At 33.6% G+C, this 18,624-nt stretch overlaps 2 protein-coding genes and 1 long non-coding RNA gene across 4 annotated transcripts in view; 1 reads left to right on the top strand and 2 right to left on the bottom strand.

Moving 5' to 3' along the window:
• LOC128184230 (polyphosphoinositide phosphatase-like) overlaps positions 1-13,692 on the bottom strand; it is a 29,788-nt gene extending 16,096 nt beyond the window's left edge. For both annotated transcript variants that reach the window (XM_052853612.1, XM_052853613.1), the window contains exons 1-8: positions 13,599-13,692; positions 10,025-10,123; positions 8,805-8,928; positions 7,483-7,639; positions 5,292-5,342; positions 4,893-4,963; positions 4,641-4,775; positions 3,945-4,045 (exon numbers count right to left, since the gene is read on the bottom strand). In XM_052853612.1, the coding sequence (XP_052709572.1) occupies positions 3,945-4,045; positions 4,641-4,775; positions 4,893-4,963; positions 5,292-5,342; positions 7,483-7,639; positions 8,805-8,928; positions 10,025-10,123; positions 13,599-13,655 (795 nt within the window). In that variant the 5' untranslated portion in view covers positions 13,656-13,692. The remainder of the gene's footprint in view (positions 1-3,944; positions 4,046-4,640; positions 4,776-4,892; positions 4,964-5,291; positions 5,343-7,482; positions 7,640-8,804; positions 8,929-10,024; positions 10,124-13,598) is intronic.
• LOC128184231 (uncharacterized) lies at positions 1,012-3,918 on the bottom strand. Its single transcript, XR_008243708.1, has 3 exons — positions 3,089-3,918; positions 2,784-2,909; positions 1,012-2,364 (listed from the first exon to the last, which is right to left on the bottom strand). It is a non-coding gene; the product is annotated as an uncharacterized LOC128184231 (long non-coding RNA).
• A 1,734-nt stretch (positions 13,693-15,426) lies between the features above and the next one.
• LOC128185096 (uncharacterized) lies at positions 15,427-17,224 on the top strand. The gene is made up of 2 exons (XM_052854772.1): positions 15,427-15,519; positions 15,929-17,224. The coding sequence occupies exons 1-2, from the start codon at positions 15,511-15,513 to the stop codon at positions 16,670-16,672; spliced, it is 753 nt and encodes a 250-aa protein (XP_052710732.1). The 5' UTR covers positions 15,427-15,510; the 3' UTR covers positions 16,673-17,224.
• Positions 17,225-18,624: the final 1,400 nt, after the last annotated feature.

Raw genomic sequence — 18,624 nt, 5'->3', positions numbered from 1 at the left:
TCAATATAATTATTCAATTTCTCATATTCAACATTTTTTTTACAAATTGTCACACTCTCTTCAACACCTGTATCCAAAACATAGGTAATCACAAATTACAAGGCTCATCGAGATGGGGCATCACCTTAATGAGACCACCTTTATCATATTACACTTATATGAAAATCATAGTTACTGATCTTGGATATTCATGGATACTGTAGTGTGGCTCGACACAATGTCATATATCATGTTAAAAATTGTTTGATAATCAAACAATAAATTCATACGTAATTGTAATTAAAAATTTTAATCATTAAAGAACATGTAACATAAAATATGATATTGCATCCTATTATACTATACAATATTGTGTCATATGATATATCATATGATACAATATAATTCTGTAATATAGTTATAATGAAACAATACGATATTGTTATATATGGTATTGTATCAAGATATGATATTGTATCATAATATATGATATGGTATTGTATCATGTTATATATAATTGTATTTCATCATATAAATAAATACAATATCATAATATAATACTATATAGTATCATATGTTACAATAATATGTAAACGGTGTGACCGTTGGACCGAGTGCAGATTTAACATAGTACAGTTTGATAAGTGTACAACAATTTATTTGAAACGCACACAGTGGGATCCACCTACTTAAATAATTAGCCAAAGTTAAACTAAACGTCGTGTCTTAGTCTACATTATGAGGTCATGTCTCGTACGTAAAACATACAAGTTTTGTCTTCGGAAACAGCCGAAGAGAGTTACATGATTCCAACAAAAATTTATTTTCTTCTTTCATTGTCTATCAATTTAATTCATATGTTGACTACCAGTAATAAAAATTGAATACTTTATTCAGTATCTAAAAGATCAGTTCTTTGATGCTAATGTTTTTATTTTCCATTTTCCAAATTGATAAAATATACAATAGAACTATAGTCGTGTTTCTTGATTGAAGCACTATTCAAACTATTCAAAATGAGATTGATCAACCCAATATATTTCCATAGTGAGTCAGTAACTAACCTAATAAGTAATAGTAAGATATAATACCATGATATTGTATTATATGATAATGTTTTGTTTGATAGTGTATCATAATAGTACTATTATCTATTAAACATGTGACCAGTTCCAAGAAACTAAACCTCCTCCTGCATCTGAAACCTAAGGCTCTAATTCAGCATCCTTATCTGTGGAGTGAATCAGATTCATTAGAATCTATGCAAGTTTGGTGAAGTTAGGACCAGTAATAACTAAAATATAATCATCAGAGGGCACCTGCACCAAAACCTTCAACCAGCTTTAAAAACATTCACTTCAATCAGCATCTGAAACCTATGGCTCAAATTCAACATTCAAGCCTGTCAAGTGTATCAGTATCATAAGATGCACCATCCATGCAAGTTTGGTGATGTTATTAGGACCAGTAGTAATTTAGGAACGGCTATCAAAGGGCACCTGTATCAAAAACTTTAACCTGCTCCAAAAACCTAAACCTTCTCCAGCATCTGAAATTCATCACCCAAATTCAGCATCTAACTCTTTCAAGTTCATAAGTAGGTTCAGAAGCATCATCCATGCAAGTTTGGTGAAGATAATGCAAGTAATAACTTAGATAAAGGACCTGCAACAAAAACCTCAACTAGGTCCGGACGCCGATGCCCACATCGGGGGTAAAGTTTAACCTCACCCCAACTTCCTCTTGGTGAGCTAAAAAGTTAATAATGCTTTAAAATTCAAAATACTTTTTAATGATTTAAATGATATTCCCCATTATAATTGACATTGGATAGTAGAAAGTTAGTGGCAGAAACAACAATAGCTCTGACAATATGACATCTTTCTTCTCAGATGAGCTAATTAATAAAACAAGAGGCGAATTGGCCTCAACGGTCACCTGTGTACCTTAGCCCATATACAAACTTGTCAAAGAGGCTCAATCAACATAATTATATGCATTTAATTTGAGTTTCATTTTGGAGTAGAAAAATTATATTAAGGTGGATCTCTACACCAAATAAGTGTAGGAGATTTTTGTTGCATGCATTTGTTACCAATACTAGGCACAGTATTCAACAATAATAGACCTCAAAATACAATACACTATTTTCTAGAGAATTTTTAAAATATCAGTCTGGTTCCAGATAACCCCTTATTTATCAAATTTTTAAACACTTCTGTTTTAAAATTCTTATGAAAGTGAAATGTTATTAAGTTTAGAAATGAAAAACAAAAAAATCATGAATGAAGTTTGTATGATTTTTATTGGAATCCACATAAATCTGAAACTAAAATATAAAAAAATTCTTTTAAGGCAAACTGCTGGACAAAATCCCACAAAAACCTGAAAATATAAACAATATTCGTTGGTGAATGGGATGAAGAAAAGAAATTGAATGAAATTGAAAAAGTAAAGGAAATACTTCATTATTGCAAAAATCTTGGTATAAAAGATCCTGTTTAAGAGTTGTCTTTCTTTATTTTACATGGTCTCAAATATCTTGGGATCAATTTTTTAATTAATAAAAATCTCGAAGAAAAATTAAAAAAGGAACAAGTATATGCTAAATAGGTAGATATAAGATAAGTAGTGCTTATGATAATGTTTGAAGCTGAAAAATTATATTATTGATGAATGCATTATATATATTTAACTCTTGAGAACAAAATATTAGTAGTTTAAAATTATATTATAAATTGCCTTTTACTTTTTTATATACAATAGCAATTATAAACAACAACCATATGCATATTAATACATACATTAGATGTCCATAGTGATACACATGCATGTGTGGAAATGAAAAACATGCTCCTTTTCAGAATTCTGTCTTTCCCTCATTTGGCTTGCAAATCCGGGCTTCCACTGCTATGGCTACCTAGCTGTATCTATTTTAATCAAAATACATTAGTTTAATGTCAAAGTTTCAGTGAAAGTCTTTTACTGCAAATGTTTTTTTTTAATTTGGGAAGTTAATTAGGATCAATTCAAGAGATCGTACTACGGTACTTTCGTTTTATATTCATCATACATATACAGTTCAAATGAAAATTTGACATCTGCTTACCTATATCGATAATCCGCCACATATGTATGATCGTCTGTTGCAGATGACATGACAAAAATGTATTGCCAATAGCAGCAGAGCAGGGAAACGGTATATTATTTAGATTCCACGTTTTCCGTACAAAACAGCTGATAATCAATGTTAGTTAAAAGCTTTAAACAGAAAGAAAATTGACACATTTTCTAAGCGTTTTGGTGATTCATTCCTATCTCATCTCCTTAGTTAGAAGAGTTCAATTAATCGGTGTATAGCTATTTTGTACCACGACATAATGTTATCAATCCGGAACACAATGGCGTTTCGAACGGAAGTCAGACATGTTGTGACGATGTAGCCTTCCACCTTAATAGTGTAATATCAACCACCTTCCTTCCTGAAATCTTTCACAAATGACTATAAAACCTATATTTAAGCTAAAAACTTAATTAATGTCATAATAAAGTGTAGGACCTAAAGTGAAGCCCTAGGGCTTGAACCCTTGACCCAGGGGCCATGAATTTCAAAATTTTAGCAAAGGGATTCATGGACATCATAATCATGCATTCAGTGTTTTCCTCACATGTGTGGGAGTAGAGAACAATATTTTTGAAAATTTGGCTTTTTTTGCATATTTTGCCCTGCCTGTGGCCCCCCAGGGTGGTAGAGCCATGAATTTCAAAATTTAGATTCCTCTTACAATAGAGATTATTCACACCAAAAATGGTAACAATTGGCAATGTATTTTCAAGAAATTAAAAAATTAATGTAAAATTGTTAATGCACAACACACGAAGCACACCACATGACGACGGACAAAGACCAACTGCAATAGGTCACCTAAGCGACTTAGGTGACCTAAAAAGCAAAATGCAATTACGTCAGAGTTAGCTCCTCGCTTTAGAAATCGGGTCCCAGCAAATTTATTTGATCTTCTGGCAATAAGGGTCAGATATACTGATTTTCCATAGACATTTATGTCTACAATATGTTAAGAAATCAAATGTCTTTAAACAGAAAACACTTCCAAGAAAAAAACTTTTATCAGAAAAGCTTGTTTATTTGAATATTTTTAATCCTAACTTTGTGGCATACCCGTAACTCAAATCTAGGACATTTATCATACTGAGTGAAGGTTTAATCTGATTCTAGGTACAGGTGAAACAAAAAAGTAAGTGTAGTATGTATATGTGTAGTTCAAATGAACATAACCATGATATTTCTATTGATTCACAACTCCGCTGTTCTTTTTTTAATAGCCTAAACCATCTCTTTCTTATTTAATGAACAGCTCTGAGCATTTGCCCAAACACAGTTGTGAAATTTATCACCCTATTTTAAATTCCCCCTTAAAATCTTGGGGGAAAATATACATTCTGAAAAATCACAGTTCTTTAATTTTGTACTACAAATTGTCACTAATCATTATGAAATCAAATAAACTTTGTTAGTACATGTACATTGTATATATGTGTATACTTATGTAATTATAACAGAACATCAATTAGACTTGTACCTCTGCACCTGTACATGTAAACACATGGGTAACCTGTTCACTGTAATGTCAAAAGGATACTCTTCTGGTCAACAAATCCATGGATAAGAAAAAGCAGCCAGTCCGGATGAACCACTTCCCGACATTTCTGAAGGAGATAGGAATTCCAGACAAATTTATCTGCCGGTTTAGTTCTCACTCCATAAAATGGCGCAGCTGTAATATTAAAGTCTACTTTATATTGTTTGTTATTGCTGTTAAATAAATGAAATCAAACACTATTAATATCAATATTGAATGTAGTTCACATTTTCACTTAATTTCTATACTTACATGTCTGACGGCCAGTGGATAATGTAGGCATCATGTTGTATTGCAAACGATGTGTTAGGTTGTAACTGTAACTGGAACAAATAGCCAAATATCCTGTTATATACAATGAACAAGGCAGATGCTCATCTAACATCAACACAGAAACATAATTATTCACCATAATTATACTGTAGAATTATTAGAATTCATGGTGACTCAATTTTCGTGGTATTCCTGGGTAGCCCTCCCCTACAAATTTACATCCTCAACAAAAACAAATTTAGAAAGAGTTATCTTTCTTACTGAAACTGAAAACTGACACATCCACGAAGTTACATGTGTACATCCCCATGAATAAGCAAAAAACTCAGAATCCACGAAAATTGGTTCCAACAAATAAAATGTGGTAGCTGCACTAACCTGAAGTAGAAATTGTCCGACATGTCCACACTTTGAAACATTTTCACATACCTGAAAAGAAGTAGGAATAATCTGAATCTCTCTTCTTAAAATCATTTAAATACAGTAATAAATTACAATTATTCAATTTAAATCCACGGAAAGACACCTAAGATGGCATCTTATGTTGAAAATGGAATAATAAAACTCTAAAGATCCTTTCAATGGTAACTGCAATACTATTATTTTGCAAGGCAAATTGATAAGTTTAGGCAAAGTTTTAGTCAGTAGATACCATATACGGGGAAATATTCGTCCTCGTTTTATTTTCACCCCTTTCGTCCTAGTTGTAAGTGGGCAAATTTGAGACTGGGCAAATTCCAATGCCTCAAATTATCTTTCCTTAAACACAACAGTCACTGTTTCTGGGCGAATTCAAGTTGGGCGAAACTGCAAGTGTAGTAGGGCGAAAATTACACAAGGCAAAAATAACCCTGTATGCAGTAATTAAATGACTTATCTAGATGAAACAACTGACATTTACCGCTGTTTATTTTGAAATTTCTTAAACTATGTTATTTTGCCCTGCAATAGAGCAGTACCACAATTACCGTGAAGGGTCAATACTTACGATCAACATGATTACTAATCTATTGATATGAATGTGCACATTTTCATCATATACACAATCATACATGTACCACAACTGAACTATAGAGCTCGTTTCAAAATGTCGCTGATTTTCCCTCTTGGTGAAGTCTTGTTTTTGTCAGCAGCTCGCCAAATCCAGACGCCCGTCGCTTCGCCAGCATAAAGACATCCTGCTGAAACTCCCACGCAGTACAACCGCATTAGAGCTGGCTGGGTCGCTTTGCCAGCATCAATGAAATGTAACTATCTTAATGATACATGTAATTCTTTATGACTTTTGATAGGAGGACTGTTCAGTATTTATTCACATAGATAGATATATATTGCATGCATATATGAATGCTTTTACTGACAAATTTTTATTGATTCCTGAACACCATAGGTCACAGAATATTGACAATTTTATCGATACATTAACTTCCTTACTTTGTTAAGTTCTTACCGGTATTTATTTCATGACAATAGCTTAATCTTATTTTCCTAAATTACTTATTGAAAGATTGTGTTCAATAATAAAAAAGCGTAAGTAAACAATCTGATTTTGTTGTTGCAGAAACATTGTCCATTTTCTTAGAAAAAACTTGCACTTTTACCAGCCTGTTGATGATTACTTGTTTTTATGTTTCTTTACACCGTTAACTCCCCCGTGTGAAATGTTAATGCCACAAACCATGCACTTGGCATAAAAAATACCCGCCATATCGTTATACAGTCATATTTAACAATATATTCTTTTTTATAGTTTTGATTCCACTGTGCCCTCTTTTTTTAGGGGGAGTATTATTATTTTCACTGGTTTCCTTTCGAAGTTCCAGACGACTTACACGTTTTGGTGGTTTACTATAAAACATTTTGACATGAATGCGATTGCAAAAATCGGCCTCCAAAAGGTGAAGTGAGATACGAGTAAGTGCTGTTGAGATTATGACTATATTTATTATAACAGTAAAACTGTACACGGCCGGATATGAAAATTCCGGTATTCCAAACTATTATGGAAAATAAGCAAAATCGGAGGAATAAAAAGAAAAATTTATTTTAGACGCTAATTTTGTAAGCCTTACGTCAAATTGTAAGGGTTGGCAGCTCTGCAAGACCTAAGATGTTACAGCATACCTTACACACAAGTATGTAGTTCACTAATCTGTATGGGGTTCAGGGGTCAACCCAGAAAGATGTTGATATTAAATAGTTCATTCTTATTAGCATAATCGGCTGCAACTATAAATAATAACATGAAATATTAAGAAAAAAAAGAAACTTTTTAAAAAAATCTGGCACATCATTTTTGATGAAATAGCGATGTTTCAACCACATGGATTGTTGTGGCGGGGGCATGTCTTTGATGCTGGCAAAGCAACCGGCCGACTAAGTCTAGCGAGCTGCTGACATAAACTTTGATTCTCACCAAGTGGGAAAATCGACAGTAATTTGAAACGTGGTCTATCTTACAACTTGTTATGAATGGTATAAATGTACCATATAGTGACTTACATTACCATCTGATGAAAAATATACAGTGTATTTTGTTACACCTTGTTAAGATGGTTCACCAACTTACCTGCTTTCTTCATGGTGGGCTTGTCGCACAGTATCATTTGGAATATACATCATTGTGGTGTCTTCTATCTTGTAAACAACATGGGGCCCAATGAGGGCAACTTTTCGTCTCTTTGTGATTAAAATCACATAGTAACCCTCCAAGAATCTTACAAATCCTGAAATAGAGAAAACCATTTAAAAACCAAAGAATGAACAAACCTATTTTCAATACCTCCTGACCAAGAAATACATGTATATCCTGAAGTTTTTGATAATGATATTAACATGGAGATACACATTTCCCTTTTTTGCAATTCATCTGCAGAAAAATAACCCAAATTAATTATCATAGGTACAAAGAATTCAAAATGAGTATCATTTAAATGCAGTTATATTTTGAAAACATGCGATAAGTCCTTACAATACCATGGAATGGTCAGATTTTGAGGGGCAATATTTAGGATCTTGCATGTACCGCAAATAAATATCATGGACATCAACTTATTATCATTTATTTCACAGTTATAAATTCAAATTACCATAAGTGGACCAACTGTATTATATATGATGAATTACAGCAAACAATTCATTAAAGAGACAATGGGGCGCACCTTATTAAAAAAACCAATTTGAAAAAAAATTCCGATTGAGTTTGGTATTTTTTTACTACTCACAAATGTATAAACTTTCAGAAAATTAAAAATTTCTCCATGAACTCAATCTAATTATTTCATTAAAATTAACAATTTTCGGTATGTATAACCATGATAACCCATAAATATTAACATCACAATGTGTTATGGGGTTTGGCCTTCAAAACTATTGTGCAAGCGTATTTACTAAAATCAAAACCATGCAGGGTTTGCGAATATTCTCCTTGACAGGTTTGTGTATAGAAATATGTCTTCATTCTTTACTTCTCCCAGGTAATAATTGTTCATAGACTTTAAAATAACCAGAATTATCATTTTGTAAGCATGTTTTTTGCTTTTTTATCACAGGAAATGCTATAACCTAAACTCATTTTGTAAGTGAGGCCCCTTTAGGGGTTATTTGACATATTTATGTCAGTTCATTTTAAAATAAACTGAAATTGGTAAACCATTTGAAAAATATCGAGAAAGTGATTATTTCTTTTTTCCTAGTGTTTGAAAAAATCCATCCAACCAACCGCCTGACTGGGTGTGTTAAAATCTAGCATATTGACCCCCCCCCCCGTTCCAACACCTATGTATTGTTTGAGATTATCAGTCATGCATGAAATGATGTCCGCTTAGTTTTCTGAAACATTTCAAACACTGGTTAAAATTGTAGCAAAGCTTACAATAAGATCTTACAAACCTGCTATGCCAAATGCAGACACAGTCTTCATGAGAGCAGAGTCGAGTTTTTTGCTCTCTGGCGTTAGGTTCCCCGACTGGATCATGGTCAGAAGGTTTCTAACTTCTTGTTTGTTGTACTCAACCTGCACGTATAAAATAATAGAACACAGTCTAATACAATTACTCAAACTGTTTCCAGAGAAATAACAGAAAATATCAACTACCAACTTCTGAACACAGTCTAACAAAATCACAAATTTTTGTCTTCCCAATGAAATTTATTTGTTTCCAAGCATTTGAGCTTGTGTTTTCAAGATATCAAAATTATATACATGTAATTATTAAGTTAATCCCCATATCTTTCCATCAAAACAGTTAGATGAATGAATTATGACAAAACCACTTTCAGTTATAAACATGGACATGTTTAAATAGAAAATCCTTTCAGTTTGGCAAACAACTGATGAAATACACGCAGTATAATGCTTAAACTGGTCATAGAATTATCATGAGTTATGTAAAACACCTGTGAGAGGGCAACTAAACAATTTTTAATTAACATTACCTAAAGCTGAGCAATTGATGAGCATAAAATGAATGATATCGTTGTAGAAGTGTTCATATAGCTATTTCAAAACTCAAAAAGAATTCAGTCAAGAAATGTTATGACAGCATTTACAGAAAAAAATGCATATAATAACTAACAAAGAGCACATATGGTAAGCTCACAGTCATTGACAAAGGGCTATATGCATATGAACATGGTCAAAGTGATAAATGATTTTAAAAAAATCACTGAGAAGGGGGTAATTTTGAATAGTTTTTTAAGATTTTTTTTTTATCTACCAAACTTTTAGTAAAAAAAAATATTCATAACAAACAGAATCCTGATTTTCGTTTGTATTTTCTGTCCTTCAATTTGTGTGCTGTTATGTTGTTATATATTTTACTGCCACCTGATGAAATTATGATGGTCACTAGGGCATTAAGCCATGTATGTATAGTACACACATCCTCCATGTTTTAATGATCACTTTGTAAACAAAGCATCGGTTCTGTTTAAAAGCTTGGTTGAGCTGCAAGAAGAAAGGCATCTTGTTGGAACAAAAAATTGTGTTTAAACACTTCTTGACACCTCCAACATGATAAAATTTCAGACAATGGAGAACACTGACATAGATTTCAACAAATTCCTTGCAAGTGCAGTATAAGGTTTTTTGGAGATAAAATTAATCTTACCTTTTCATCATGAATGACAAGCTCCCTTGGTTCGGTTCTATCTATCTTTAAAACTCGATACCTGCTCTCCGTAGAATTGGAGCCTACTATATAGAATCTCTACAAGTATAACAACATACACATGGATTTAGTGAGAGGACATAAGGAAATCAGAAGTTCTGATGAAATTTTATCAATTATACTCAGAGGTCATAATTTCATTACACTGTATAAAAAGCATCTTGAGATTATGTATTGATAAACCTTTAACATTTGTTTTCCTTTTCTAAGAGCCTGGGACAGCCACTCATCAATCAGTGTACCAATCGCGCACATCTTATTCAAAGAGATTCCTGCTGGTGTGCATACTATGTAATTGTTAATCATACAAGGGGTAGGGGTCATTACATTACGAGTATACTTATTAAAACAATACAAATCAATATTTTTTAAATGTTGAAAAAAAAATTAATTTGTCATTTATAATCATTTCCCCTTTCGCAAGCTTCGGCTTGCCTGCTAACAACTTACTCTGTGTAACTATGATGTACGTGTAGGTGTACCTGAGATCCTGGTTAGTCAGTGTATTTTTATCCTAAAAAATTGTGTTTCTGTTTAATACCCGTTTCTCTGATTGGTCAAAAAAAAGAGGTCACACAAGTTCAAAAATGAGTACTCTCACTAGATGGCGCAACCATTGACCCGCATATACATTGTCTGTTCGGTCAAGGGTTTATGTAGAGCGGAGCGGATCAATAACCCTTGACATGGGAAGATGAAAAGAACCATGCATGTATAGTATGCCTAGATTTGGTTCACTATTTCATAGAAATATTATTTAGCGACATATATTGATCAATGGACATACAGCAAAATGCAGGCAAATCACATTAACTTTATTTATAAAATTTCCACAATAAGTATTTTCTTCTTCATTTGTCAGTTAATTGAAATGTACACTACTTCTGGTATATTATCAAACTCGATCCGCCCCTATATATTCGATCACAAATGATAGCTCTTGGCACAGGTGCTTGAGGACAGGACCAACCATCCCCTTTTCATTCCCCCACCCCCAAGTATCTAGGCCCCTGATACTTTAATTCTCTCTACGAATGTCAGACATGTCGGCCCTACGACACCTCGGCCCAACGACATTTCGGCCCCAGGACACCTCGGCCCAGACGGGTCGGCCCAAAATTTGAGACACCTCGGCTCACGTAAAAGACATCTCGGTTCAAGCAAAATTAAAACAAAAATATTTGATTTAAATGTTAAATGTAAATATAACATATCAAAGACGTGTAAATGAAATTGAATTAATAAAACAATGAGACCATTAAGTTCTAATTGTTAGCAAGCAAGAAAGTAAAATTAAGAAAATGACGACATTTTCGACAACGACAGTGACACTAATAGTTAAACAAACAAGAGGATGCAGCACTTTCTTTTTGAGTCGCAAACGCGTGTCACGGGTGACAATGAAGATTTAATTACGAGCAGTTAATTATAAGACAATCTAATCACCGAAGTCCATATATATCCTTTCAATGATTACCACCCCATATCAGATTTACAAAATTGTCAGAGAAACAACACATCATGACATTTAATTTCATTATTACGCAAAATATTTTTATTGTGTCCACTTTCTGGTCAATCTTTGTAGATTTAATAAATTTATGAAAATATCTAAATATCTAAAAATCCTAGATTTAACACTAATATATATTTCAAGTGTGTCATCAATTCCTGAACTTTCCGATCTACAAAATTCACATATTCTATTATTATTGTTGTGAAAAAAGTTAAGTAATAAGATTTCGACAACCTTAAAGTCATTAAATTTCTATTGGCTGTTGACGAAAAAAAAATGAGACGCGTGACCATCCAATGAAACAAATACACAGAGTTTGATTGACAGGTTTAGTCATACATGTATGCAAGTGTGACCCGATGTCCGAAGTTATGCGCGCTTATTGTACATATCGATGTTAATTTAAAAACAATAGACATGACCTTTTCACTCAAAGTTGATTTAGGTTTGTTTCTATCTAACCTTCCACATAAAAAATATTTTATTCATTAATGTTGTGTAATAACGATATACTAATCATTCAGTGTTGATTAAATAAATATGATCATACTAATTTTAAATATAATGATCATGTGCGCGTCTTGTACAAACATTTTGATGCTAAATATCATCTGACAATTTTATCACATTTAGCACCAATTCAATATTTAATGTCGTGGTCATTATCTTCAAGAAAGAGATAAAAAGTAGAACCTAAAGATTCATTGGGCCGAGGTGTCTTTTACATGGGCCGACGTGTCAATAAATTTGGGCCGACCCGTCTGGGCCGAGGTGTCAAACGCCCTTGGCCGAGGTGTCGTTGGGCCGAGATGTCCGTCTACCCTCTCTACATCATACCGAGCGCAGCGAGAGGCGGGCGAAGCCCGCCTCGCGAAGCGAGGATTAATGGTAACACGTATATATAAGAAAATCAGTGAAAAATGAAAGTTGAATCAGGGGTACTAAGGCCAAAAAAAATTTCTTCCAACCCTGGGCGCCGCCATGTTGGCAGCCATTTTGTTTTTAAAAAGTTAGTTCGATCATTGATTGACTGGTACTTATCGATGTTTATTGCCCATAAACTCGATTAAATAAGTTCCAGTGTTTCAAAAGAAGGTAATTTGAATTAAAAGAAATTAAAAAGGAATCCAGATAAGTTTCAATAGTGCTTCAATCAAGACACACGACTTGTTCTATGTATGTCTTATCAAATTATCAGATGGAAAACAAAAACATCAACGTCAAGGACCTGATCTTTTAGATACTGAATAAAGTATTCAATTTTATTACATTGGCATTCATATGAATTAAATTGACGAACAATGAAAGAAGAAATAAAAAAAAAATTCGGAATCACGTAACTCTCTTCGGCTATTTCCGAAGACAAAACTTGAACGTTTTACGTCTGAAATATGACGTCATAATGTAGACTGAGCACGCGACCTTTAGTTTAACTTTGACGAATGATTTGAGTAGGCAACCATATGCTGGCGAATCCTACTGTGTGCGTTTTAAATAGATTTTATTATACAAAAATCAAACTGCACTGTGTTAAATCTGCGCTCGGTCCAACGGTCACACCGTTTACATATTACAAAGAGAAGGTCTGATTTTTTTAGTGTTTCTTTTAAATCATTTCGTGCAAAGATTGTATAAATTAGTTTAAGCATCAAAATCTGAGGGCTTGCGAAGAGAAGTGGATGTAGGCTATGCCTGTCAACTTCTCAAAAGAGAAGATGTTTTAACTATTTTTGCTATGGGTTGCTTTTACAAAACTACACAGTACAAATATATGTTGACAGTTCTTTGCGACTTTTTGTCTGCAAAGCAAAATTGCACAAAGGTAGCTAATAAAACCTATTTCAGGTAGGTAAATTAAGCTATGTAGAGATTGTACAGGTCCTGATTAGAGTGGCCTGCACGCGACGAAACCGCATACTGATTCGTTACCGGTAAAACGACTGTAGATAACTGCAAAACCGATGATTTCAGCTTTTACAATTTCCAATCAATACTTACTGCTTTAGTTTCATATAAAATAACTTTCTGTATGCACGATATGATAGGATATTCCATGATCAGTTGGTTCCTCTTAGGGTTATTTTTTTTCAAAATCGCGAACCCGATAATTATTCAATGTACATTGTATTCTCTTTTTTATCCTTTTTTGTTAATTTCTACATCTTTTATATAAATATTTATAAAATCTTATGAATAGATATCAATATTATTAATATTCCATAATATGTATTGGTTCACATGTTGCGAAAATATGTGTGTGTTTTTTTTTTTGTTTTTGTTTTTTGAGAGAGAGAGAGAGAGAGAGATTTATTTATTTTATCAAAAAGATGGGGCTGAGTACACCTCTCACTCTCACTGTTGGATGTTAGGGATAGGCAAAAACTAAAATTTATCTTAAAATTGCTTTTCATAAAAAAGTGAGAGTACACTGTATTTAAAAAATACAACGGAATCATTGTTCATATCATAAAATTAAAGTGGCGTCTCCTCAAACCTAAGATGTAGGTAGAAGTGGGTGCTAGTGTGAGGACATACATGTATACACATGTACACGCAAATATCATGAAAATGGGCTAAATTCCAAATCGAACGAATCAAAATCGATCACACAAAATATTGGAGCAGGGGAAACCCAAACTTTCAGTACATCAAAAATCATAGCACATATATAATAATAAAATTTTACATCATTGAATTGGTTCACCATTTTAACAAGACCTTGGACTTTCAGGAGGGCGTAGCTAACTATATTCCTTGCATCTACCAAGTTAAAAAGCGAAATGTGCACCGATTGCGTAGTCTTAGCGAGTCAAAAGCCAGACAAATCTTGTTGATTTCAATTTAGAGCCATGGCTGAGTGGCCAGAAATAAAATAGACAGACCAACGTCTCAGTGCTGTTTGACACAACTACCTTAAGTCCAAGCTCTTGTTAAAATGGTTCCAATGGTACTAAAATGTGTTTCTTGGGGAGGTTCTATAATCTGTTTCTTCTCCTGAAAGCGTCGAGCCGGGGTGATGGCACGTGTACTTCTTGAAAGAATAATTTAACCGTGACCAGGCTGCGCTCAGGTTAATCCGGGTCCGTAGGACAGCTGTCATTTCATTACGATAGAACATTCTATCTAGTGTACCTCAGGGCTGCCTTTGTGGCCGTGAATATTCCTATCATATTCATGGCATATATTTATCTATAGTACATGTATGTCACAAAATATACACCTATAAAATACACCAGATCATTACAATATTCAAAATTTGGGCTATTTTGTGTTGAAAATAAATAAACGGGGAAATTATGAAAAAGGAAAATGTAAATAAAATACCAGAGCCGATTTTTCTAAATTATGGAGTATTACATGTATACAGTTAAGGAGTTTCAATTCACTTCCTTCCGTTGATTATATGCACATGTAAAATCTGATCTATAATTGAACATATAATTATATTCAAATAACGAAATTATAAAAGTTCTCAAACATATGTACATGTAATATGTCCCTTTGTATATTTGGACTTTGTTCACACGCGATAGATGAATTAATTAATACTTTCTATGCCTGAACACAACTGCAGGAAACCTGGCACCTAGCAGTGACCTATCTGGAACCAATTTGACACCAAATACCCGTTACTCCTATTACTCGGGTATCTTTACTATTCCAAGTTGACACCCTGATAGAATTAAGACGAGTATTTATGCTCATTCAATGTGGACGTTCATACATATTTAACGATCCCATGAATAACTAATACATGTATGTCCTATAGCACCTGGCTGTTTTTCTTCTTGTACACAGTGCATGTAACTATATATAGATAGAGAGACAGAGATAGAACGTAGTCTTACGTGAAGGCTTGGTATGTCACGTATACTGTACTTTATTACAACCTAAAGAACAGATTCATGAAATGGCACAGGTGAGTCGTATTCCACAAGATAACAAACCCAAATATTTCTGTTGTTTTGAATTTATATATAAAATATAAAATCTGTAAACCCATTAATTGCAGGTAATTAAGTTTTCTCGTAATTATTCGGTAATCATACATTTATCGAATTAACATTTTTCTATCAAATGAACGAGTATGTGATCTACTGCAATAGTAACGCGAAGAAAAAAAATATATATATTGTTGCATCATATGCAATATATGTACGTTCGTTATTGAAAATGCACCCGATTTTAACGATACTTTGGATAACAAAAGATAATAAAACGTGTTACCAATCAGTCTAATAAATCAATTTATAAAGGAGCAACTTAATTATGTTTTCTCCGAGTTCCATGTAAAGATATCTTATTTCAGTAGTTGGTTATTTTATTAGGGATCGACTTCGAATTCACGGCAGACCGTTTCTGAGGTTGGCACAGACATTGACTTCTTCCAAACTGCATTGCAGATTCAAGTCGAAACGGCCGAGGGCACACCGAACAGAGACATTGGAAAGCCAGAGGAAATTCAGGACAGGCAACAGGATGTTAAAATGTCCTCGATAATATCAACCAAAGCTGTCCAACTAATGAAGGCGGCCAACATCAGTTCCTTTAACACTCGTTCTCATGCAGAAGACGTTCCCTCGGACTTGTTACAAACGCCTGATGCCGAAAGACGTCCTAGCTTGGAGCCTATGATTGATATAACGAAAGCATTTACCGTTAACAAAATCGCCAAAACTTTACTGACCAACCAAAAAACAAGACTACAGAACCTCGAAGAAACCGGGAACTTTACAATCAATATTCCTCTGAAGAAATTTAACCCAAATCTTGTACAGACTCATTTATACCATATACTCAGCATTGCCCTAAAACACGTGCAGTATGAGCCGAATCTTTGCCGCCATTTATCCAAAACGCTCAGCGAAGAAGCGCGGGACGTTGTGAAGGCGCTCAAGTTTCCCAGATACAAGTTTGTGTCCGTTGTTACTATCGGACAGCTGAAGAATGCCTCTATAAAACTGTGTAGTAGATCTGTTTGGAGCTGCACGACTGATAGCTATGCTTGCGCAGAGTACAGAAATAGCTCTCTGTATGCTGTTGCCATGATTTTTGCAGGCTTTTTAGATTAACAATTAATTATATCATTACATATATGATCAAATCTGTATAGTTCTTACACACTAATAATCAATCCCATACTGAACTCAAATGTTATTTCAGTCTATGTATTTTGAGATTTCGAGACACATTTATGTGTTTTGAGTAAATTTAATGGTTCGTGTAAAATGTTATTCAGTCCCAATAAAATACCGAATGTTGCCGAGAAATGACCCTAAAAATAAAAACTACGTGATTGAATACATGCAACCCATTTCAGCGAAGGTGAGAAGTTGAATTAAAAAGAATGAAGAAAAAATCAATCGAGAAGGTCCGGTTTACATAAGAATTTTCAATTCATTTTCGCCAACTGAAGGATGTGTTTTTAAAAAATGATTAATATACGGTACAAAATAGGTGGAAAAATAATCGTTTAGCAAATACACATGTACCCCCTTCCGCGTATTATAAGCTATCCAAATCCCATAACATTGTGTTTATAAATACCCATTCACAACTTAAGGTGGTTTGGGACATTTTCATGTTGTGACGCACTTCTAATCGAAATAAACAATAAAATCGAGTATGATTTTATAAGAGTTTTCATTGCAAAAAATTGTAGCAATAACAGCGTAAGCGTAAACTACGGATCTGTTCATGTAAGTCACGAGTTCGAATTCCACTGGAGCTTTAATATATTTCACCCTTTCCAAAAATTTTAAAAATATATTTTTTGGTTAAATGTTGTAAAATTTGAAAATAATGAAGTTAATATCGACAGGTGTTTCATACCACTTTAATTTATTCTAATGAATGCTTATTAGATACCGGGAAATGAAAATTAGAGTATGTCTGAGATTTTAGAAATTTCTTGCTGAAAAAATAAAAAATAATTTAGGCTACAGTAAATTGCAATTATTCTTCCCGGGAATGGATAGAACTTTAGTATACATAGCTAGCTAAAGATAAAAGAAAGTTAAAAATAAAACCTGCTCCCTTTAGAAGAGGGGGTCTATAGTGGGCCAGGCTTTCCTTGGGAAGAGGTGGGGGGGGGGGGATGGTCGATTTGTCTTTCCTAGAATGGAATACTTTTTTCGGGAGATATTTTCAACAATGATCAAGCAGATCGATAGTTTGAGTTAAAATTTATGTTTTCTATTGAACCATAAAACAAGGCCAGAATTACTAATATACATGTACTTCAAAAAATGCCTAGGCGAAAAATTGTATGTATATGTCAGCAAATACATGTGACCTTGGATGACGGACATTCCTCCCTCATGTAAATACAGTACGTCCTATACTCACTGAGCGGTGTTTGCGTGATGGCCAAGGTAAATTGAACATTGGTTTTACTCTTTCAGACAAGGAGTTTGCCTCATCATTTATATATTTGTTTTCCTTCGATCCATTTTGCACGACTGATAGCAGAGTGCCACATTAACCACTTTACTGAAATCGTTAACAGCATAGTTTCATCAACAATTCATAAGAACACGCATGAATGTGTCAATAGACGCAGATCAAACACAAAACGGTATCAACAAACACCACAGGGTGACAAAATTAGAACTATACTTGATATGTATAAGTTAAGCAAAAGGTAACAACATTTATTAAAATTTGATAAAAATGTAAAATGACAATTTTCATACATAGAACAAAACACTTCTCTTTCAACGTTTCGAATTCCGAGATAAATGAAATATTACAATGATATTATTGTAAATATTTAAACAATAAAATGCTCACTTTGGTGATTCATGAATCACCAAAGTGAGCATTTTATTGTTTATATTAACATCTTTATTTTAAATTGAGCGTAAAAAGTAAGTAAAATTCACTAAATTACTGTTAATGTACATAAGCTTGTACGTTAGCTAAAAGAAACAGCCAAATCGTCTCCAGTGAGACTTTGAGTCTGACATCATCATGGTTAGTTCGTGCAGTCCGTGATTTTTCTTAGGTAGTTGTAGGTCTCGAC

Source organism: Crassostrea angulata, chromosome 5, assembly GCF_025612915.1.
Source record: "Crassostrea angulata isolate pt1a10 chromosome 5, ASM2561291v2, whole genome shotgun sequence".
Classification (NCBI taxonomy): Eukaryota; Metazoa; Mollusca; class Bivalvia; order Ostreida; family Ostreidae; genus Magallana; species Magallana angulata.
This window is presented reverse-complemented; position numbering and strand designations above follow the sequence as displayed.